The 23,667-nt window shown below is 38.0% G+C and overlaps 3 protein-coding genes across 3 annotated transcripts in view; all 3 read right to left on the bottom strand.

Moving 5' to 3' along the window:
• Positions 1 to 4,911: 4,911 nt before the first annotated feature.
• LOC142342075 (uncharacterized) lies at positions 4,912 to 6,803 on the bottom strand. The gene has a single exon (XM_075393255.1). It carries the CDS (start codon positions 6,797 to 6,799, stop codon positions 4,982 to 4,984), a length of 1,818 nt encoding a protein of 605 aa, XP_075249370.1. The 5' UTR covers positions 6,800 to 6,803; the 3' UTR covers positions 4,912 to 4,981.
• Positions 6,804 to 8,304: 1,501 nt separating this feature from the next.
• On the bottom strand, positions 8,305 to 12,393 carry LOC142342579 (DNA-directed RNA polymerase, mitochondrial-like). The gene has a single exon (XM_075393955.1). The coding sequence runs from the start codon at positions 12,323 to 12,325 to the stop codon at positions 8,357 to 8,359; it is 3,969 nt and encodes a 1,322-aa protein (XP_075250070.1). The 5' UTR covers positions 12,326 to 12,393; the 3' UTR covers positions 8,305 to 8,356.
• Positions 12,394 to 17,380: 4,987 nt separating this feature from the next.
• Positions 17,381 to 23,667, bottom strand: part of LOC142342580 (serine/threonine-protein kinase atr-like) — a 29,527-nt gene continuing 23,240 nt past the window's right edge. Inside the window, exons 2-3 of the mRNA XM_075393956.1 lie at positions 19,039 to 19,250; positions 17,381 to 18,132 (exon numbers count right to left, since the gene is read on the bottom strand). Coding sequence (XP_075250071.1) covers positions 17,573 to 18,132; positions 19,039 to 19,250 — 772 coding nt within the window. The 3' untranslated portion in view covers positions 17,381 to 17,572. The remainder of the gene's footprint in view (positions 18,133 to 19,038; positions 19,251 to 23,667) is intronic.

The raw sequence follows: 23,667 nt of genomic DNA on the forward strand, positions 1-23,667 counted from the left end.
AAGTATATTTTCTCATAGGAGAAAAAATGCTGAATCGGATAAGTAAATAAGAGTAGTTCAACATTATTTTACTTCTCTCAACTTTATTTCATAAAACTGGAGTTCAAAGCAGTTCCTAATATCGCGCTTAACTACCAGAATTTTTTTGCTTCTATACAAATAAAAAGATAACTACGTCTTTAACCTCAAGCAATTGTCACATTTTTTGAATAAAATATTTCCCTAATTTTTTTCAATTATTCGTGCAAGTATGTCAGAGTTGCGGAAGTTTAGAGTTGTTTTCAATGACGCTTTAAAACAGACAACCGTCCGTCAGTCGGAAAAATCTTCATACATTTCGGGATCTTTGTCAATGTATTTAAAATTTTTTTAAAAATTTTGCAAGAATGTGAAGCGGGTTGAGTTATAGCATTAAAAAAAGGCCTGATATGACTACATGGGAAGTGTTAATTACCAACAGTTAGGACCTCGCGAAAAACAAAAAAATTAAGACAAGTTGTATTATGGGGCAGGAAAAACTGTGATTTTTTTTACACACAAATTCTATTTTACTTTTGAGAAAATTTACGCGCTTTCGCTAAAAATAATACTGAAATTTATCTAACACAAAAATTTTTCGAACGTTTTTCGTTGCCTTGCATATAAAATGTGTAAAATCTCATGAAACGTTTGTCGGGTCGTTTAAGATTATAATTCAGTCTCTTTGAACTATAGTTTGATAAGAAACTGGTACAATCTAATTTTATCAGACATATTGAAAAACTTTATCGTGAAGATTTTAAGTTATTTGTCTATAATCCAAGCCATAAGCTGCTCATAACCTCAACTTTATACCGTCAATGATCCATGTGTTCTTTTATGGTGCTACAAAGTCAAAGATGACTATAATGGGAAAGGTTCGATTTCTCTACAAAGAGGAGATTGCTGCGGCTCTAAGTAAAAGTAAGTAGTAAATCTAGGAGATGAAAATTGGCGCATAAAAATGGGGAACCTCTACCCACCCAGCACTCCCCTCATTTTCATACCTTTGTCATGTACAATGGGAAGTTGCATTTGTTATTGTAATCTATGAATTGTTGAAATTTACAAAACCTATATCTGAACGATTCAAAAAAAACTCAAAGTGTATTGGGGCGCTGCCTTCAGTAAGGTCAGGCAACAGTTTTGTTGTAATTGGATTGTCGGGTTATTTTTATCTCATACTATCCACCAACGTTTAGCACACTCACCGCCACGATTCGTTTTTCGATAAACAACAGCCTTTGAAAAATTGTGATTAATGTTGTCTCATATGAAATAATTTCTCAAATCTTGTCTCTTGCTTTCATTCAAAAAACTTTGAGAATGGAGCTCATCGATTTGGTTTGTAAAAAAACTCAAAATAAATCGGCAAACACTTTACTAACTGAGACAACAAATTGACGTGAGCGAACGAACGGTTCAAATAAAAAATGATACTTCAAGCAATTTTTTTTTCAAAAATTTCAAAATAAATGTTTGGTCAATTAATCTAACCTATTGTAGCATGCTTGTCTGGCTGAGCCAAAACAAAATTCTAAAACAGTTTGGTTCTCAAATTCAACCAATGTTTTGTGTTCTACTGCTGCAATTTAAGTTGTAATATCTGAACCAAAATTAGAAAAACAGCCCTTCGTGCGATTTTCCAAACTTGTTTTAAAATATCATAAAATTTTGTCTAAATCGAACCAAAATATCAACAATTTAAAGACAAATTATTTAAATTAGCTTTGAATGGACTTTATTTGAGATATTATTCAAATTGGATTAAACTGGACATTAAACATCAAATTAAATTTTCCGAAAGAAAGCAGAATAACTCTAGTTCAAAAACACTCTCCTAGATAATGGGGTACTATCAAGCCCTTTCTATGAACTAAAAAAATTATATCAATTTTTGCGGTTGCAAATTTGATAAATACAGACACAGTTGGCTTGAAGCGTCTGATTTAGCTCTAATTTAGCTCTAAAAGGCTAAATTACTCAAAAAAATTTATAGCAAAAAAGCAAAAAGATTCAAGCCGAACTCCATAGCAACCCTCAAAAAACTACTAATAAAATTCAATACCATTTTACTGGTCCATTTGGTCAACTTTCAGAGCAATTTTCTTAGAGAAAAATTGCCAAATAAGTGGATTGAAGTTGATAAAATCAGCCGATTAATCACAAAATGATAGATGCTGAATGCGGTTTTCACTTTACTGAAAACAATTTCTGCAGTATTTGTATTGAGAGCAAAATTTAACAAAATTCGCCATAATATGAGTTTCTAACAAAACCTAAATCTTTAAATGAATGACGTCTCCCAGAAGACGCAATTTAAAAAGTTCTTCAAGTAAAATCCCAGATGTTTGTCGTCAATTTTATATTCGAAATTAGTTTCTCTGTCAATTTTGCAAGATCTCTGACATTTTTAGAAGATTTTATTTCTATGCTTCGAAGGAAAGTTTTTGATGCTCCGGAAAAGTTTTTAGCTTTCTTTAGTATTTCTAGCGAACTTTTGTTCTCTTTGTAAAACCTTTCATCATTTCAGCAAATTTTACGTTTTTAGGTGCAAAGTTTAACATAGTCTATCTATATGTGTTTAACTGCTGTGAGCACACAGCTGAATATATACCTTCTTTTCAAATAGCAATTGAACTTTTAAAAATTTCTATTTTTTTCTGGCGGTTTTTAGCAGTGCTCACCATCTGTTGTATAGATAGTCACTATCCATTTAAAGTTACCATCAAAAATTGTCTGAGGAAGTACATTTGTTGCTACCTGAAAACTTAAGAGATTTTCTAAGAAAAATGTTGACAGACTTCTAACATTTTGCGCTCATCTTTCCCCGCTGGAATGTTCTGAGAACGCGCTGTTCTTAAAGTTTTGCCTACTTTTTTCAGCTATATGTTAGAGATACTAATGTAATTAAATAATATAATAAACAAAGATTTTGAACTTTCACAGGCAAATTCAGACAATCACAGGCAAATTTCTATTACAGTTTCTCTTTTTTTCTTTTCCCTACACTGAATAGTTTAACGAAGTGAGTTGTTTGAGGAATTGGGTAGTCAGTTGCGTTTTCGCTTAGATTTTGCTCTGAGCTAACTTTGAGGTCTTCCTCCTATTAATGATCAGTTATCTATTTTCTTAATTTTTTCGATCTACAAAAGGCAAAATTGCACGATTCACCTCTGACTTATGTTCATTGTTTGAATTGAAAGAATCTTAGTATTTTCAGTGCACATTTTACTTAATACGAGGCGGTGGTCACGGTAATAATATCACATTGAAAAAGTCAAACGGGATTAACTGATGAAACCCAGTCACGAAGTCATTGTAATAGTTATTATTAAGATAGAAAGTCTTCAATTTAAACTTTCAGCTAAGTATAATTGTGTTCCTTACCTAAAATTTACACCTATGTAACACTGAAATTTGAAGAAATATACAATTCTTATCTTTGCCAATTCTGTTTTAATCATTTTTGACAACCTTTCGTTGCCTTTCATAGGAAACGCAGAATGCTTGAAAAGCTTCTTTTCGAAAATTTACTGCAAAAAGTGAAAAAAAACGAGGCTCTTTTATTTTTAACCCCTTTGTGTTATACCCCCATTTCAAATTTATGTAGTTATTAAGCAAGTTACTATGGTAAAAACAGCACGTGCGCCACGTAAATTGTTTAAATTTCCTGAGCGCTTCTTTTTCATCGCGAAACGAAACATTTGAAGCTCCATCCAATGATCGCTTGGTTTAATGAGCTTATATATACCATTTTTGTTATCTTGTCGCAAAAGATAACAACCGCCGAAAATTGACTTCGTAAAAAAACAACAATAACTTTCTTACCCTCAAATCCTGCAGGAGATTGGAACAAAAAAAACTGATTTTAATTTATCTCAATGCCATAGCACTAAAGTACCTATGTTTGCTGTCTTTTGCAGTAGTCAAAAATTTTCCCCGTGTCCTACCAAAGTGACTTCTGGAAAATCTTACCTCTGGTGTGTGCATGCTTGTACGCAGGGGATTTTGCCTTAAGTGATAAAAACTCTATATTACACAAGTGATCTGCTTCACAGTCCAATACCTTTGACGTTTCATCATAACGTTGCCTATGACCAACAAATCGAGTGCATATAATCGACTTTGTCACGCATTTTCATGGCCCATGTCTTAATACAAGAGAAGAGTTGTTAGCGTATGTGGAAACAAGTAACAATACGCAATTTTTGTTGAAATTTGCTTAAAAATTGCCCTTTCCCACGGATTCAGCATCTAACTACTAAACTGAAAGCAGGCCTAACTGGTAATTAATTTCAGAAATTTCCCCTCGATACTATTTGGACTAAGAACGCAATTAGCGGTTTTGCAATTACCAAGATCACTATTCACAAGAACAATTAAGACTTTGAATTTGGTCTCAAATTATTACTATTAAAACTTGTTTTCAGTTTTGAAGTTTCAGGTTAATTACACTCTCAAAACGGTTTTGTTTTCACAAAAGTCAAAATTTATTGAAATATATCTTTTCGCACATCGACCACGTAATGATGAGATTGGTTAAAAGGTTGTTTCTTTTCCATTATACCCCATCATTGTATATTTAAGCTAACAACTGGCTATGCGCTCAACGCCTACTGATATGTGACTAATTGACAATAGCTATTTTAGAAAAAAAATCATACTTCGCTAAGTTAATTATTTTTAAACGATTATTGGCACCGATCTAAATTTATCAATGGATTTTCTCTTCGCATTTATGCGCATGTTTAGGATGTTTCTAAGTAAATAGTTTGACATGAGTTACATTAGCCGGTTTTTACCTGCTAACCGTAATATTCTTGACCTGTCTATAGCAAACAATCAATCTCAAAAAAAAAGATTTTTTCGATTTTTTTTTCACGAAAAAGATTGTTCAATACCCTTTAAATTAAGATATTAATCCAACTGTTAGTTTCAATATCTGAAGTTTGTGATTCAGTCAGTAATAATTTGCATTGTATCTTCCACCACCCCTTCCGCCTCCACCTCCGCCTCTACTTCGGGGTCTGAACTCGCGCCCGAAAGCCGAATTGCCACCAAAATTACCTCGACCAGTATTACTGGCAGGGTAGCCATCGTCATCATAACCCATGTCAAACTGGTATCCACCTGGTATCATGTTAGGTGGTCCGTTAGCGTAATACTGCATATTGGGGTCAAAGTTGGGGTGGTAATTTGGCACCATTTGTTGTTGATGACCATGATAATCGATGTTCATATTGATGTGGGCTTGGTATGCCTGATCATTGAAGCCACTACCACCTCCTCGATTCCTCTGGTGACTTCTCGGTCCAGGTCCAGGGTTCATATCATAGCCCGGCTCAGGGTAGTTATCATAGTTCTGGTAGCCATCATCATAATTTTCGAAGTCATTTTGATTTCGAGTCCTTCCCGAATTATGTTGTCGACCATCATGTCCACGGTTGCTGTAACTATTGCGCTCTCGATCACGGTCACTATCTCTTGCTTGACCTCTTCCCGGACCAGATCCATAACCTCTTGACGACCCGCGATGGCTCGCAGACCTCATAGCATTACGATCTCTTTCATCGAACTGAAATTGCTGACCTATGTTTTCGTTTCTATTACCCTGTCGATTGAAGGAAACCCTTTCTGTTCTGTAATTAGCGTGACCTGAACCTCGGCTATTGGATCCCTGATTTCTATTAACACTGGGTGCTGGATTCGGATCCGGGGGGTCAAATTCTACGTCTTGGACTGTCATATCGTCAATTTTATTCTGAATGATGTCAAACAAAGAAGCCTGTTGGGTTGGAGCTTTGAATTTCACATCGTCGGGACCTTCCTCGTATTCCGCATCGGATCCTCGACGACCTCGTCGGCCACCTCGAGCCCCACCACGACCTCGTCCGAAACCCTCAAACTCAGCTTCGGGTCCTCGCGGAGGGTTTCCAACGGCACCCGAACCACCACCACCTCGACCTCCATGATTATCATTTCCTTCGGTTCGATTCCGGTTTGACCTCAAAAGCTCACCGGGCAATTGAGCAGTAGCGCCTCCTGAGTAACTCTTTTGCTCATTTTTCAGCTGTTTAATTGCTTCAAGATTCTGATCGCGAGCTGCATCAAACTTAGCATCATTTTCAGTTTTGTCAGCATCATTTTCCTTCTCTTTCTCGTCACTTTTCTTTTGATTCGCGATGTTCAAATTGTCAATTTTATGTCCAAAAGGCACAAATTTAGGAGCACCAGAATCCCGGTTACTTTTCGCGCCAAAATCTTTAGTCAGAAGCCACTTTTCGTACATTTCATCGACTCGACCGCCAACAAACTGGACATTACTTGGCTTCAAAAGAACCAAATTGTTCCGAACCGTAAGTTCTCCGCCCACAATTATTTTAGTACCCGGAGGAGTATCAACGCTAAGCTGTTTTATAAACTCGACCTCAACCAGGTGGTAAGTATGGTACCCATCGCTAACCGTAATCTTCAGCATTCTAGGAGCGAAGTTGTTTTCAGGGCTAACTTTGGGCGCCGCAGTATTTCGGACACCCAAGACCATAAACCCGACAGGTCCCTTTCGAGTCGACGTACTTTTTTGACCTCCATTTTGAGTCGACTTTGACCATGGGTGGTCTTTGTCGTCTTTTGAAACAACTTCAGTGATTTTTTCATTCAGAATCAAGTCGTCAATTAATTGCTGCGATGCTTTAGAGTCGTTTCCTGCTTTTTTAATGTCATCAATAAGAGACTGTTTTAAATTGAAAGAAGTTGTAAGCAAAGCTACACTAGGCATTTTCAGATCTGAAACAATTTAACCAATAATGAGGATTAACAACCGACCAACGTCGGGCGAATTGCTCTCAAACGACTGGCGAGAGATAGTGGTAGGGTTGTGGGAGAGCTACATGATCAGGGGGTCCGAATCACCGGGTTGGAGGAGGGTGGACGGGTTTTTTCGGGGCTGACAGAGGGGGTCAACGACTAAGAACCGCCTTTCAAACTTGAAATTGTCTCCTCAAAACATTTTCGGTGAATCGCATACTTAGAGACTATTAAGGCGTAAGGCTCTAAAAGCGCTTAATGCCCTCCAGGCGCTACCTGTTTAACCCGTGTTGCATGAACAACTGGAAAAAAATTCTAATAAAGTAAATTCAAAATTCCGCGTAACAAAATCTATAACTCATGGTCCCTGCTCTACTTTCAGTTTGGACTTTGCGGTAAAAAAACAGCAGATTCATTTTTTTAAAAAAAATTGGCACCTAAAAGACTTGCAATGCAAAATATCAGCAGCAGAAATTTAGCCCAAATTCTGCACGGGTTCCAGCTCCAGAAATTTCTAGAGAGCTTGTAATATATTTTTCAGTCATTTAATAGTTATGGCCAAAAACGAAAAAGAAAAAAATTCAAAAATTTAGAAATGAGAACATAAAAAGCAGCAGAAATTTCTCTAAAAATGAAAAATAAGCCAACAAAGAATCCATTGTTAATTCAATGAACCGGAAACAAGTTCGACGTCTACGCAAATAAGGACATGGGAAAACTATTCAGAAAAAACTCTTGCAAAATTACCGAATAATTTTGGAACAAGCTGCGATCAACGAGTCCCCAATGGACTCCTAACAATTTCAACAAACAAAAAAAGTCAAAAAAATTATATAAAACTCCACATTTCCCCAGCAAGCAACTCTGTTCAACACCCTTGAGCTATGCCGAATAGCGTACTCAAAAATTCTCAAATTCTTAATATAAACCAAAAACGCTCGCTAAGATATTTTTACAGTTCTATATTATGTCCTCAAATTAAATATTTTACGATGAAAAAGCAATTTCGGGTAGATTTTTCGTTATCCACTCAGTACCATTAATTTTGGACCAAAATTATGATCAAAATCAATCCAATTTATAGTTTCTTTAGCTACCTTTTAAACTTCATTGACGTCAATGCTGAAAATCGACAATTTCAAATTCGGGGCAATTGAAAAATCTATTTTCATGTACGAACCAACATTTGTTACAGCATATAGCGCTATTTTATTCAGCTAATTTCAATGTACAAATTTTAAAGCTGATATCATCGTTGATTATTCATAATTTTGTATCTACTCTGCACCCCCCATGTGTTTTTATGTCCCCGTTTACAAATTGTGTGTTGTTATACAGCGCGTTACTATGTTAAAAAATCATAATGGCACGTGCGACTAAGGGCCTAAAAGATGCCCAATAAGCTTCTTACTTTTTATAACGAATTCAAACCTTTGAACAACTTTTTAGCACAAAAATAACTTGGTCTTTAATAAGTAGAATAGAAGACTTTATTAAGCTTTGTACATTTATAGATAGAGCTTATTTGTTAAGAGAAAAAGAAAACTGAATCTTTCACCAGATTCAAGTCTAAGTCTCCCACAGGAGGAATCTTGCCGAGCAATTTTGTCAACTTAGCTTTCCGACTTTCATCCTTAACTTGGGGCAGTAAATTTGCAGCCACATATTCTGCAAAATTTTCCAGTAAAGGCAACTTATGAAGGTTCACAAACTCTTCGCGACATATTTCATTCATTTTATCAACATCTGAAGCATGCGTCCAAAAACAATCGTGTACGTGAACGAAACTAACACCCTGTTTGAAACAAGACCGGCTCGTTAGCAACATATGCGTAGCATCCAGACTATGAATATAGTTGGGCGGAAATGCGTTCCGATGCTTGGTCGAATCTGGTGCCCGGACGACATTTGCACTGGCGAAAGACTTGCTAGCAGACTGGACCATACCATGTTCTTGGATTTTAGTCTGGGTCATTTTCTTGGTGTAGCTCTGAACAATGGGTAAACCTAGGGGAGAAACCCACTCAACTGGAATTCCTGATTGTGTGAGCTCGTAAGAGATATCTCGCAACCATTGCTTGATTTTGGCAGTTGATGTGAACAAATCTCCGATTCCTCCGAAAACTAACTGAGTGACGTAAGACGTGGCTTCTGTTAAATCACTTCCCTTCAGACTATCATACTCTTTAAGACGAGCTTTGATCTGCAACAATCCACCATAATAAGTGACACCGTAAACTTGAGTCATTACCGTCTGCTTAACGACCTTTCGGCTAATCAATCCTTCTAATCGTTTTGCAATGTATAAATACTTCTCGTTTTTCTCATTTTGGCGTTTCAGCTCAACACTGTCGCAAACTGTTTGATAGACATCTTGTGGGACGTCGGATGGTAAAACGTTGACGCTTTTAGCCCCGCTAATGTCCCGCCCTAACGCAGCGTAATGTTGCAGCCCATTACACGAACCGTCTTGGTGTACTGGAAAATGGCAAACATACTTCTCGGGTTCAGGATGTTTGATAGCTTTTGAGAGCTCGAAACAACATGCAAGAGCTTGATATGGTTCGTCCTGAATTGACCACCATTTGAGACCTCCTAAGGGATCTCGAGCCGAATCCAAAATCAGATCCATCTGTGAATCAATGAAAGCTAAGCGTTCATCGTAGGCCATCTTTTTGCAAGCTCCAGTCAAGTTCGCCATGTGAAGTTTCAACCATTTTAGCCCTTTTGGACCCAAGGGTTTGCCCTGGGCAAAAAGGAACAAAGATCGGGTTTTGTCGTCTCCGATATGGTTGAAAACAGGTGGGAGATCGTAGCAGCGGCCTCTGAAGTCAATGTTGCTAGGCATCCAAAATGCTTTTTCATTTTTGAGCAAATGAGCGATACTTAATTGATACAAAACAGTCATTCTTAGGGAAAAGTTTTCTCGTGTCAATTTTTGAAGTAGAGTCCACTTGTAATACGGCGTCAACTCGCCCGTCATATCATCCCACGGCGGATTTTCCTCGTAGTATTTTTCACACGCCTCTTCTGAAAGCGGAATATCGTATTCGACACTTCCACCGGATCGGAACAACGTAGTTAGAACTTCTAGAATATTCTTGTTTATGACCCACGGCACTGAAGAAAAAGTATACACACAATCCATAAAATTAGTGACGTCAGAATGCCCGGCAGCCACTTTTCTTTTAAACTGTCCCATATTTGAGTCTGATGTTTCATCTACGGTTCCACGCATAAACTGACTTGGACTTGCTAGATACCCCCCGTGATTTTGCCCAACCCAGGGAACCGGGGGAACCAGTGAGGGTACCGAAGTCGCCAGCATTACAACTTTGCTTCGGTTCAGCTTTCGAACAAGTTTCGAGAAGTAGGTATACGGGGTGACATGCAAATGCGTGTGGCTGGTTGTGAGTTTCCGAGCGTGTTTTGGGACAACTGTGACATAGCGGAACGAAAAGCAGGGAACCATTCGCCAGCCTCCATCTTTCGAGTTTGTTGACAGGTAGATGCCTCCCATGTCATTGAATGACGCCTGCGGTTGCTGATTGATAAAATTCTGCACAAAATGAATCGGCAATTGACATTTTTTCATCATGAGATGAACTAAATACTTCGAAACTGCCGTACAAACCCGTCGTGGCCACACTTCGGGAAAAGCGTGAATTCTTGGACCCAAATCCGGCCGGGATAATTGCAATTCGGTCCACAATTCCCCAGCTGTACACTGGCACGATAATTCACTTTCATAGAACAGCCTTGCAAATTGAGGGTAAATAAGCTCTAATTTATCAATGTACTGCATTCCCGTTAAATACTGGTGGTAAAAACTGTTGAACAAAAATTCCTCAATTTTGGTGTACAGTTCAAAAAAGGGAACAGACGTTTCGCAGCCTCCGATCGAAAAAGCGATGTTTATCAATTGTTCAATCAGCACTTTCAAATCCAGAACCTGTAGAATTTGGAACATATCACGACCCAAACTTGCAGCGTCTTTTCTCGAATGCAACTCCTCTTCGATTTCCGAGTACAAATTTTCTCGCCAATTGTCTAAAATTAGCTCGAGCTCTTTGTTCAAAACTGTATCAGAGGACCTAGCACCCGTTTTATTTGGCTCGGCCATACTTGGAAGGGTCGAATTTTCCAACGAATCCATGGAAATATTTATCATGGATTCCCTGTTTAACTGACGTCTAAAATTTCGTATTAGCTCGTTGTATGACATTAAATTTGATAGGTCTAACTGGGGAGGTAAATTATCTTTATTATATGGCGCGCATTTATCATTTTCATCTAACATGCTGTACTTTTTCTGATGAGCACTGAATAACAGCCCCACATCGTTCGGTGACGGTAACTTCTTCAAAAACTCGTCCGCTCTTTCCAACCCCTCATTAGCTCTATAATACTCCGTCAATTTTGGAACCACGTCATCAAAAAGTAGTTTCAGGTCTTCCTTTGAAAAAATAGTGACGTCATTTAGAGTTATGAAATCGCTTTCCAAAACACTTTTCACAAATTTGTTGAACACAAATCTTAGTAAATGGTTCTCAGGATTTTCTCCGATACGACTGAGCAACAATAAGACAGACAAGAGCAGATCATTCGTAGGTATGAAATATCTGCTGTACATTAGCTTTACAGCCCAGTCGGCGTACGCCCGTCTGGGGTCGCAACGCGTGACAGCACGCACGAACAGTGTTATCACGTGATAAAATTTCGGCGAGTCAAAATACGACAAATCAAATGTCGGGTCTAGAGCTTTAATCTTCTCTTTCGCAAGAGCCAACTTTCCGAGCGCTTTCGTGATATTTGGCAATGCCAAAGGCATTTTATTGGTCATCGAGCATGTTTGAATACCAATTAAAGCCTTCTCAAATGCGGCGTCCACTGCCTTGATATGTCGGGTGCAGAAAAAGAAGGCGCGACGCTCTTCGCTCGAATATTTTTCCTCGTTCAGCTGGTTCTTGGCTTCCAGGAGGAGTTTTTCATCAAGAGGCGGCATTCTGGGATTTTTCTCGATCATACTTTGCAAAAACACAATCGCATTGTTCCAGTCGACATCGTTAACAGCGTCTGAAAGCTGTTCACCAACTCGAATTAGATCACGATGCAAAGCAGTATGTCCAGCTTTTTTAGATTCTTTTAGCTTGTGGTTGTTCTCGTTGGTCAATCTGTTGCTATTAGCGTATATAAGTTTCTTTCTGTAAATGTCAAGCAGCTTCTGTCGACTGTATGGCTTCAAAACTTTACGTTTATCAGCCAACGATTGCAATTCAGATTCTTCTTCATGCTCGCCCAACGACTTTTCGACCGAATTTAACGAATTCGTATTTGAAGCACCGTTAGTTTCGATTCTAGACTTGATCGTAAGTTTTGAGTCATTATTGTCATGACTTAGTCGAACAAACAACGCGCATGACTGGCTTTTCTTGAGGAACTTTCGATGTTCGAAGGAACGATTAAAGCTTCGATAAAAAGAGCGCCCACGCAGCATGCTTGTTCGAAAATGAGAAACCTCACAGATCAGCAAATGCAATCACAAATTGGTCAAACATCAACTCAAATCTAAAATAACTTTTATTCAACAAAAATCATTGGTGTGGGTTGAACTAAATGCAATATAAAGGTTTTTAAAATTCAGTGAATTTTGACCGATAGGTATATTCATCGTAAAGAGTTGTGAAAGGTATCATTAGAAAGCCCTTCAAGTCAAGATTTTGAAATTAAAAAGGTTTTTCTAAATTTCTTATGAGGAGTTAACGAGGTTTAAAGTTTTGTGAACATTTCAAATTTGACGTATTTTATTGGATAAAATTATGTAGTACGCTTACATATGGACCAATTATTTGTTTTTGTTAGACATGCAGCGATAATAAAATTAGTTTTGGTCTCATCGTGCTTTTCAAATTCAAAAGGAGTCGGATTGTATGAGCGCACCGAATTCTTAAAATTTTACACGATTTTTTTAAATGTCAATTACAGGAAAACAAGCTTTCATATCAAGACTTCATTAATGAAAGATCCCATTTACAATCAAATATGGCCCCATATAATGGGCTTTTTGAGAGTAGCTCATAATTGTTATGGTTTCCAGAGTTTTTTGCAAACTTTTAGTTGCAAACTCTTGCTAACTCTTGGCTTTCTAAAGAGGTATATGTGAGCCTAGTTTTTGTTAACATGTTGCTTAGTCTCATTTATGATAGGTCCCATTCTCTTTCTTGTGTAACTAAATTATTCTGTCTGGCTATTTTATGTATTAACTTGTTTTCTTGACTTTATTGCGAATCTACAAAAAAATGAAGAATTGCCGTTATTTGTTTCTCTTCTTTTTTAGTGTCTTGTCACACTCAAATTAATGACAGGTCCCATTGGCGAAGAAGGAAGACCTTTTATTATCTTTTCACATGTTGCTTTTAAAAAAGGTCCCAGTTATGCTTCACTGTAATACAAATATGGCTCCATTTCAGCGAAAACGGGACCTGTCATAATAGGGAATAAGAGAAAAGGGAACAAAAAGAACCACAAATACAGCTTCAACACTTTCTTTTTTTGAAAAAAAAACATAGATCTTTGGCAATAATTATTATTTGTTGTTTTTTTTTCCTGTCTCCTAGTGTCATTATTGGCAGGTCTCATCAGCCCTCTCATATGGCATTTTTCAATTTATTATTTGGTTTGAATTTGCAACAATTTTGTTTTCACGAATAGCCGTCAAAAATGAATAAACGTCGGAATATTAAATGCAAACCAACATTAACGAGTTTTATAATTAGCTCCAATTAGATGACGTATTGCGGGGCAACGTTAATTGCAGGGAAAACAGATGGGCAAATTCAATGGATCGGTGAAAATTAAATACACATGAAAAGATGCACAAACATAGCCGGCAGATTGCCGGAAAATAGCCGCCGTTGACGCGCTTGATGCAAATCGGGAATGAAACAGAAAAAGAAAAACGAAAAGATAAATTGACCAAATTTTTTTCTATTTTTTCAGTGTCAAAGTGTTCTAATTCCGCGTGCAGTTTCGGTTGGATTCTAAAACTATACTTAACTCAGCTTCCAAACTGAAATCTAATAAGCTTAAAATTATTATCAGCTAGCAAAGACTCTACTGAACTTTGATAACCTAATTCTCACTTAATGACCGGTCTTTATCGGTTTAACCCATAGCTTTTGATTTTGCTCTTTTGACCTTGACTGTATTCACTTGCGTAATTCATTGAATGAATGGATTTAAGAACCATTCAGTTGAAACACAGTGAGGTAAGTCAGAAGTCAAACGTGAAAGTCGTGACGTAAGTAAAACAAGAACGTGATCAAAAGGTAAAGCGAATTGAAAAAAAGGAGAGCGCCTAAATAATAGCCGTTTGAGAGGCTGACGGCGGCTATTAATAAAATATACGTTTATAGTCCCAGCCATCAACATTTCTTATTTCTGTGAACATGTAGTTTAGTCTCATTAACGATAGGCGCCAATTATTAGGTGTCAGTTGTTTTAGATCAAAATGAATTTTTGATTGTTTCCTATCTCTTCTCCATTTGGTAGACAATTAAGTCCAAATTATGGATGATTTTCGGAACATAATGTTCGAACCAACATTAATGAGCCTCCTTGTTTATATTTAGCTCCAATTAGATGACGTATGGTGAGGCAACATCATGCCTATTAACTATGCATATAACTACGTACCATTAATATAAATATAGGAAATATAACTCTAAAAAATAGGAAAACAAAATTCGTGCACATTTGATTCAACTTTTAGTAGCAAACTGCGACCAATTTTGTTCGCCTGATTAAAATTATGAATGACAGAGCAATTTATATCACGCAAAATCTAAACATAACCGACTTACGTAGGGCAAATTGCTCTCAAACGACCGGCGAGCGGTTGGCTTCGTCAACAGCTAGCCACGGTTTAGTGTCCTCAGGGCGCTACCTCTTTATCCCGTCTCTGAATACGAAAGTCAAATGAGTCAGACAAAAAATCGGCCAAGCGAAAAATTGCATAAAAGACAAACCGGATTAATATTTGCTACAAATTGCTTTTGAGAGCAATTAACGATGGTTTCCTAAAAGTGCCTGTTAGATCATTTATGATAAAAAAAATTTAACAACTCATTGATGATGAGGATCAGAGATGGTGACATTGCGCCACGTAACAGCAGCTGAAGTGCGGAATCAACAAGAGAGAGAGAGAGAGAGAGAGAGATAAAACGTGAACGAGAAAGAGAAGGAAAGGAACCCTAACCGACTTCGTCAACAGCTAGCCACGGTTTAGTGTCCTCAGGGCGCTACCTCTTTATCCCGTCTCTGAATACGAAAGTCAAATGAGTCAGACAAAAAATCGGCCAAGCGAAAAATTGCATAAAAGACAAACCGGATTAATATATTTGCTACAAATTGCTTTTGAGAGCAATTAACGATGGCTTCCTAAAAGTGCCTGTTAGATCATTTATGATAAAAAAAAATTTAACAACTCATTGATAATGAGGATCAGAGATGGTGACATTGCGCCACGTAACAGCAGCTGAAGTGCGGAATCAACAAGAGAGAGAGAGAGAGAGAGATAAAACGTGAACGAGAAAGAGAAGGAAAGGAACCCTAACCGAAAGAGAGGAGACAGGAATATCTTCAATGATTGGATTCGACACTGCAAATTCTAGTTTTCAAACCTTTAATAGAAGGCAAAATTAAAAAAGTTTTAAACTTCGCAATAAAAAAATCAAAACCATTTTTTGTCACGAAAGTTCTACTAAGTAACCCATCTCCTAGACTTGAAAAGTTTCGTTGGCCAGTAATGGTCGTTAAACTCAGAAAAGGAAAAAAATATTGAAAAAAAATTGGAAAATTACAAGTTTTAACAAAATCTCTTAAAATTCAAGAAATTATTATCTTAAGAACCATTTCATTGTCTCAAGAGACTATCCAGTATCCCTGTTTCAAGCCTGAAAAAGTTGTTTCACTGGCTCAAAGATCCATACGATTGGAACAAAAAATTTCCAAAAATGTGAAAAGTTTAAATGTTATCTAAATATTACGAAAACTGGAGAAAAATTGATCACATCCCATTAACTCTAGAAACTATGCAGCAGCATTTTATCAAACATTGGAGGAAGTCCCAGGGCCTCTGTTGCCGGAAAAAATTCAAAAACATGAAAAAATTGCAAATATTTTAAAAAATTGCTTAAATTCGTGATATTAAAATTTTTAAGAACATTCCATTACATCTATAAATTTTGCAGTAACATATTATCAAACCCTAGAAGAAGTTCCGTGGACTTTGAGAAAAGAAACCTAAAAAATAACAAACAATTTCAAAGAACTTTTTAAAAATTGCAAATTTTATAGAGAAAAATCGCTAAAACTTGTGATATTAACCCATGACCAATAAATAATTTCCAGTAACTTATTATCAAACTTTATAGGAGGCTTTTTTAACCCTTGAGGCTCAAAAAAACTAATAATGACTATAAAAGTAAAAAAAATCGCAAAAAATATCAAAAATATGCTAAAATTCGTCATGTTAAAATCTTGCAGGACATTCCATTTACTCTAGAAAATATTCAATAACCTATTTTCAAACCCTAGAGGAGGTTCCTTGGCTCTTAAGGCTGGAAAAATAAAAAGACAACAAAAATTTTTTAAAAAAACTTGAAAAAAAGCAAGTTTTATAAAAAAAAATTGCAAAAATGTGTGACATTAAAAAAATGAAAAACTATTTCATGACCACTAAAAATTTGTCAGTACCGTATTATCAAAACGCATAGGATGTTTTCTGGCCCCCTGGGTCTGGAAAGACCTGAATAAGGAAAAAAAGTCAAATTTGAAAAAAAAGTCAAATTTGAAAAAATTGCACGTTTTGTCAAAAGATTGGTAAAATTCGTGATGTTTAAATGTTGAAACCATTCCATTTAAAAAATAGCAAAATTTTATAAAATTGCGTTTTTAGCAAGCGGTTGTTCGTCACTAACTAGACACGGGAGGGGGGTGCACAGGGGGCTGATTGGGGGGCAACACTTGGGTGGGGGGCGACACTGGGGTAGGTGGAGTGTGTTCAATAGGGGGGGGGGGGGGGGGGGGGGTCAACAGTGGGGCTGTCTTCAACCTCTAAGAACCGCCCTTCACACAATTAGTATAAGTATAAATCTCCAAAACAGTTTGAGCTGAGACAGAGCTGAAAGGCTCTAAGAGCACTTAATGCCCGCTGGGCGCTACCTGTTTATCCCGTTTTTGAGGACGAAAAGTCAAGCGTCAGACGAAAAATCGGTCAAGCGAAAAATCGCATAAAGACTGACAGGACTAATATAATTGCTACAAACTTCGTTTGAGAGCAATTAAAAATACGACAGAAATTCCAACCCAAAAGCCTTATCGATCAAACGAGAAGTATGAGCAAAGGCGACACACACGACTACCTAATTGCTTGAAAATTCGTTGGAGAGCAATTAGAACTTAACGCCAGCATTAACTTTATCTACTAAATTCAAAAATTGACACGTTGCACATGTTTTGATGCACGATTCACTAACACGAAAAGTTAAAAAAAACTGCAAAATAATTTCAACTAAACAAGTTCTGATCAAAAACTACAAACAATTTCAAGCAACGACCGAATTAAAACAAATATTAACATTAACAAGCCATAATTAATCAATAAATAAAGTTTAGTTAACAGTTTTCAGAACTTAATTGATAATATTGTTAACTTATTAAAATAAGGATGAGAGATCTTTTCTTAGAGAAATGCGGCCCATCCCAAATACATTCTGCTCAAATTCTCTTCATTTGTCGCTTCTGAGATCAAGCTTTCAACTTGACCTTCGACTGATAAAGGCAAGCTACGAAAATCACGCGACCCCCTCACACGAATCTTTCCTTGAAGACGTTCACAAATACGATTGATAGTCTCTTGCGCTTTCGGGTTAATTTCTGTGACGTCGGAACCCGAATAAACTTCTGCGTTACTTCGATGACTTGACGAGGAGCTCGATCTCGGATCCTTGCCACGTTGCTTCTTGTCAAACTCCGTAATCGGATCGTGCAAAAATGGACGTAATATACTCAATAACGCATCGGATTTTTCTCGAAATAGCCGTAAAGTGACTTCGCATGATTGTCGGAAGAAACCTTCATGTTTCAGGGGTCCCATAGCAGTTAGCATGTTGTGGGTGAGACGGAAGGGAACAACTTCAGGGAACTCGAGGTCTTCGCCTTTGTTAAAGAGGCAGTTGAAGTCAACGTGAACACAGTCTCCGTTCAGAGCGTCAAAAAGAATGTTTTCACCGTGGCGGTCGCCTGAAAAAGTTGAAGTAAATGGTCTAATTGGTTATATGTTGTTAAGTATTTACGTGTATATAAAGTTCACAGTATCCTTCAAGCAACGCATGAACACGATGCTGTGAACTTTCCTTGTCAGAACGTCCTTTTTAAAAATGGTAATTGATTGAGCTGGTTATGCTGGATAGCAGAGTCTACAATCAAGAAAACACGGTTTAAAAAGTTAAAGGATCTTTTCCGTTTGTGCCCCCCCCCCCCATCCACCATCTTAGTGGGTGCATATTTTTGTAGCCACCAGACGCACGTGCCTTATTTTTACTTAATGATTTACCATGTAATGGCACGTGCTCTGTAACTGAGGGACGCATAACGTACTGGGGCGCAGGGGCACAAACGGAAGAGATCCTAATTAAACAAGTCAGGTAAGATACAAAGCAAAACTGACATGAAGCACGGCATGCTATTTTACATTTTTTGATAGATCAGTTGAAACATATTTACATTCGATTACGCATACTTTCATTGGACATTTCTTCTGAAAACACAATTTGCCAATCTTTCCCAGCATACCCCCCCCCCCCACCATCAGGATGTATTTACGGTGCTTGGGGAAGGGCCAGACTTTACTGAAATAATTCTGAGTATAAAGTCTCCAAACTTTTTTCTAAAGTTTGTTCCAAATATATCATTAGGAGGATCTTCTCCGTTTGTGCCCCCCAGTACGTTATTCACCCCCCCCCCCAATTACATAACACGTGCCATAACATAGCAAATCATTAATTAAAAATATGGCACGTGCGTCTGGGGGTGCGAATAATATGCATCCACTAAGCTGGGGTGGGGGGGGGGGGGCACAAACGGAAAAGATGCCATTAGGATTAAAGTAAAATATATATCTGAAAGGGACCCCAAAAATAGACTAACCAAGTCCCCAGATGTAACCCACAATTGACATGACAGCTGCAGTTCTGCAATAAGCCATGCGAGCTAGCATCCACGAGGTCGGGTCTGTGAATGTTCGCGTGAACCACTCTTTGAATACTGGAGGACTGTGTTTGGGAATCAAAACATCTCTGTAAAGGGTCAGAAACACGTCCGAAGGGGAGTTGCGACCAGGCTGCATTGATTTGACCTCTCTAATAAAAAAATGAATAGATTAAGTCTCCAACAATATCTAGTAGAATATTTTTCACCTCTTAGCTATGCTATAAATCATTGTATATCACTCCACGAGCCATATGGGACAGCCTCTCATTAGCTGCCACAAGTACTCAAGAAATCCGGAGGAATTTTTGTCTATGAACCCGACTATATTCTTTTCCTAAATTAGAAATGAGACAAACCGACTAACGTCAGACAAATTGCTGTCGAACGATAGGCGGTGCTATTTATTTATAGAGGAAGCGGCTTAAAAGTTTTCAGTGGTTACAAAAATTCTGATTCCTGAGGGGTTCGAACCCACATACTCCAGAATAACAGATTGCATCTTAACCACTACGCTACAAAAACTTTGCTTCCCTTTCGCTCACAATCGCTTTTACATTAGCAATAAACTTTATTTCAGAATGAGAGCAATTGAAATCACTCAAATGGAAGGACCCCAAGCGTGAAAAAGTTGCTCAAGAAGTCAAAGAATGTTCTACAACAAAATCACAAAAACGGTCAAGCAAACAGGTTAGTAGTAAATAATAAGAGCGTTAAGAGCGGGGGGTATTCATGCGATACTAAACATGGGAATATAGGGAGTGATCATGAGTGGGAATTAGGTTAGGAGGGATTGAACAGTTTGTACATGTAAAAACCTTTCCTTTCCGCTTTATTCCAATCTTTCTTTCTTGCCGCTTTCTCAGTAGTCTTAGCGCTTTCAAAACACTCAATCAATTTAAATTAAAACCAAATACCTAACTCCATGCAAAATCAAGACTTGTACAGTTTTGTGTGGCGCTATTAAATTTAATTACACAGTCTAATAGCGCCTTGCAGTTTTAAACACTGGTTCTTCTGGCTCACTTTCACTGGCTTCCTCTGCTTCAAAATTAATAAACAGGTTATCGAGTTTTCATCTGAACTTGCATCAAAATCGACTATATCATTGCTCTCAATATCCGAATCGTTTATCAACTCAGCAGCTAGAAAACCAGGGTCGGGTGGCTGCCATGTGTTGGAGCTTTGTGTGTTGGTTTCTGGAGACGATTGTGGCACAACGAAACTGTTATCCCAGTCAGGATTTGAACTAAGCTGTAAGTCACTAAAATCGCCAGAATTTTCATAATCCCAGTCCACATCGTTGTCGCTCCAATTGATTTCATCTATAGCATAATCGCCCAGTTCATAGTGGCCAAAAGGGAGGGTTTTTATGCCATCGGGTAGTATGTAGCGTTTATTATCAAACGCTGACAAGCAGATTTTGTTTGTAGTTACTGCGCGCAACGAGTGGTGGTCAGAAACAATCCGGGTGTTCTCTGCACGTACACTGTTGCCTGACAGCAGGGTATTCACAAAGTCTGCGTGCCGTAGATGTTGTTGCGCAGCCTTCGTCACTCCTTTTGCTGAGAGTTTTCTACAACCTGAAAAGATAGAAAGAAAATGAGAAAAAATAGGCGCTATTTTATTTACTAATCCCCTATATAATAACAAAACAAACTAACAAGTTCCAGATGTTTACTAACCAATTATATACATTTATAGTAAGACTAATATTATTGATTTCAAAGAGAATAAACTTACTTGTTGACAGAATGGAGTATAGCCTTGGCTTTAGGCAGATGAATTCGGTAATGTAGTTGCCGGCGAAATCATCCTTAAATTTAACGACTACTTTTTTGTTACTGGCATTAAACAAGAAATGATCAGACGGGTAGTTTGAAAAATCGAAATGGCTCAGAACTGACTGCGGCTTTTCTGATAATTGCTTGTAAAAGTCTATACTTTGAACAGAATATAAGAGGCTGTCCGTATCACTATATAATAGGCGACAGTTGAAGTTTGGACGCATGACCCGATAGTGGAAATAATACATGTGATATTTCGCCAAATCTAAGTTGGTGGCTCCCACAATAGTCGGAGTGTTCCAAAAGATAGATTTTGGGCGTGTCGTCAAAGCAGCCATGTTTTCACCGAATATCATGTAGCGGTCAAACTCGAACTTAGACACTACGTTCAGCACTTGTTCAGCGTTACGCGTGATTGTAATTTTACTGCGGCGTCGCTTAGATTCGCAGTTCTTGCCGTACACAGCGTTGTTCATTAACGTTTAAAAGTTCTCCTCGAACTTATTAGATGCGACTTGTCGTTTTTCACTGTTTAACGTAATATATGGTGATAGCCAGCTTTCTTGGCGGAACTGCAGTACTCTATGCACTTTTTTGATTACAAGTCCAAGTTCAATATAAAGTTTGAGCAATTTGTAGTGAACCACATATCTCTCCTTCTCAAAAAACGTTTGTAATAATTTCTTCACTTTTGATGTGGGCAGGTTGTGTTGCTCTTTCAAATTAATTTGGTATTCTCCCAACCACTCCTCTTCAACAATGTCCTTGGTAGGCGCCAGGGGGAAATCCCGGTGATCGTCATGCAATCCTGGCGGGTATGAAAGATCGACCTCCACAAAATATCCCACGCTGGCGTTGTCGGGTGTGTCTAGGACCTCTTGAATTGTAACTTCTGTGTTGAATGCGAACTCTGAGAGGGGGAGTTTTTCAAGTTGCATCACTCCTCCGTATAAATTGTTCGCATCAACACAGAAACCAAATTGATGATCTTCTGTGCTATTGTAGTTTGGAATTTATTGGTTATTAGCAATGAAGCGCCGGTTTTCGTAGACAGAGGTGACGCCACCGCGGATTGCAGGCTCGATCATATCTAGATGTTCTCTCTCTGTCAATAACTCGACATTTGCTTTGCAGATCCTCAATGAAGCCTCTTTGGCCATATTGGGTAAAGTAAAAAAGTGCATGCAGTCCAACTTATAGGTAGCAAAACTCAATTCTCTGTGAAATTCACAGACACAGGCCACTAGTGCATAGTCTAATTTTAAGTAAGCGTCGTGGTAATCTGAAAGTCTTCCACAGCTAAGAATTTCCCACATCCTGCTTGCATGAGCTAAATTACTTTCTGTAATATTCACATTGCCACCGTCTAAGGTGTTTCCCCACTTCTCTAGTGGTGGTAGTTGTGTGTCAGAGAACTTGGCACGACTACTCATATACGAATAGGGATAGTAGCCTTTCTGTTTTAGCAGCTGAATATTTTCACCCGAGACCGTCGGAAACATTGACTTCATTTTTTCAAATTGATTCGCCGGGAGTATTTCCACGAGCTTTTCAAGTGAGCTATTCATCATTTTGAAGGAGTCGATGAACCGTAGATATTCATACACCTTCACCGTTGTCCCTTTTTCATTAACAAATGTGTCAATGAGCACACCAAAGGTCATAGATATGTATTTTTCGTCCGTGGCTGGTATGACGCTGATGGTCGTTGTTGGTTCACAGTTGTTTAGGGCTAGGCAAATGTGGTGTAGGTCATAATTTTGTATGTTATGACCTACGACAGGAATGAAATTGATGTTTCTCCTTGCTCGGTTGCACTTTTCATGCGCCCACCCAAGAAATTTGCCACTATAGTGGCAATGGTCTAAGTCAATCGAGTTTTCTGGGTCTTCGACTTCCGAAAACGGTTTCTCACAAATCCAGCATTGTGTAGCTTGAGATTTGTCCAAACTTCGCCTGTTGCCTTTGAAAAACGGATATTTTCTTTTTTGCTTGCGGATATCTCTTGCAAGCTTGTGTAGCACTTTCACAAAATTAGCCATACAGTCCTCGGAACTGTCAACTTGTTAAAAAATTGGTTTGCTAGAGTGGTGATCAATTACTGTTAACGCAAACCCACACGGTTCATGAATCTCCTTTACTTGTGTAAATGCTCTGCTACTAGGTCCTTTGCATCTTGACACGGGTGTAAGAAAGGACTCAAAGTCGAAATATATTACTAAAGGTACGAACCAAGTTGCTGAGAGGTTTGTAAATTTGTATGAGTTTTGATCGCTTGAAGGCATGTGAATAACTGCGGGAGCGTTGTTGCCACAGTTAGTCATGTGCACATTGTAACTTTCGAGGCAGTCTCGACATATCCAAAAGCAATTTCGACAGATCCGATAACAATAACGAAAGTCAATACGTCGTACGTAGCAAACGACTTTTACAAGGTGAGTAATCAGTACATAGTAGTGATGATCGTGATCATACAACAAAAGTAGATCCATTACAAATTCGGATTCGTATGACGAAATTTTTAGAGGAAAAAGTTGACCGTTTTCGTAGCCAAACACATTAACTTGAACATCATTCAGTTTTTCGAATTCAGGAATATCCTCAAAGCCCATAGGCATATCGAATTCACCTAATGGTTGATGAATTCCCGGTTGATTGTAAGTGGTTCGGGATGTTTTGGCAGTTTGGTAGTTCTGATCAACTCTGTCCAGACTTATTCCATGATGCAGATGATATGCTGCTACATAGCAATATCTGAAGCACTGCTGGTCTTCGTGATTTC

Source organism: Convolutriloba macropyga, chromosome 7, assembly GCF_964194025.1.
Source record: "Convolutriloba macropyga chromosome 7, txConMacr16.3, whole genome shotgun sequence".
NCBI lineage: Eukaryota > Metazoa > Xenacoelomorpha > Acoela > Convolutidae > Convolutriloba > Convolutriloba macropyga.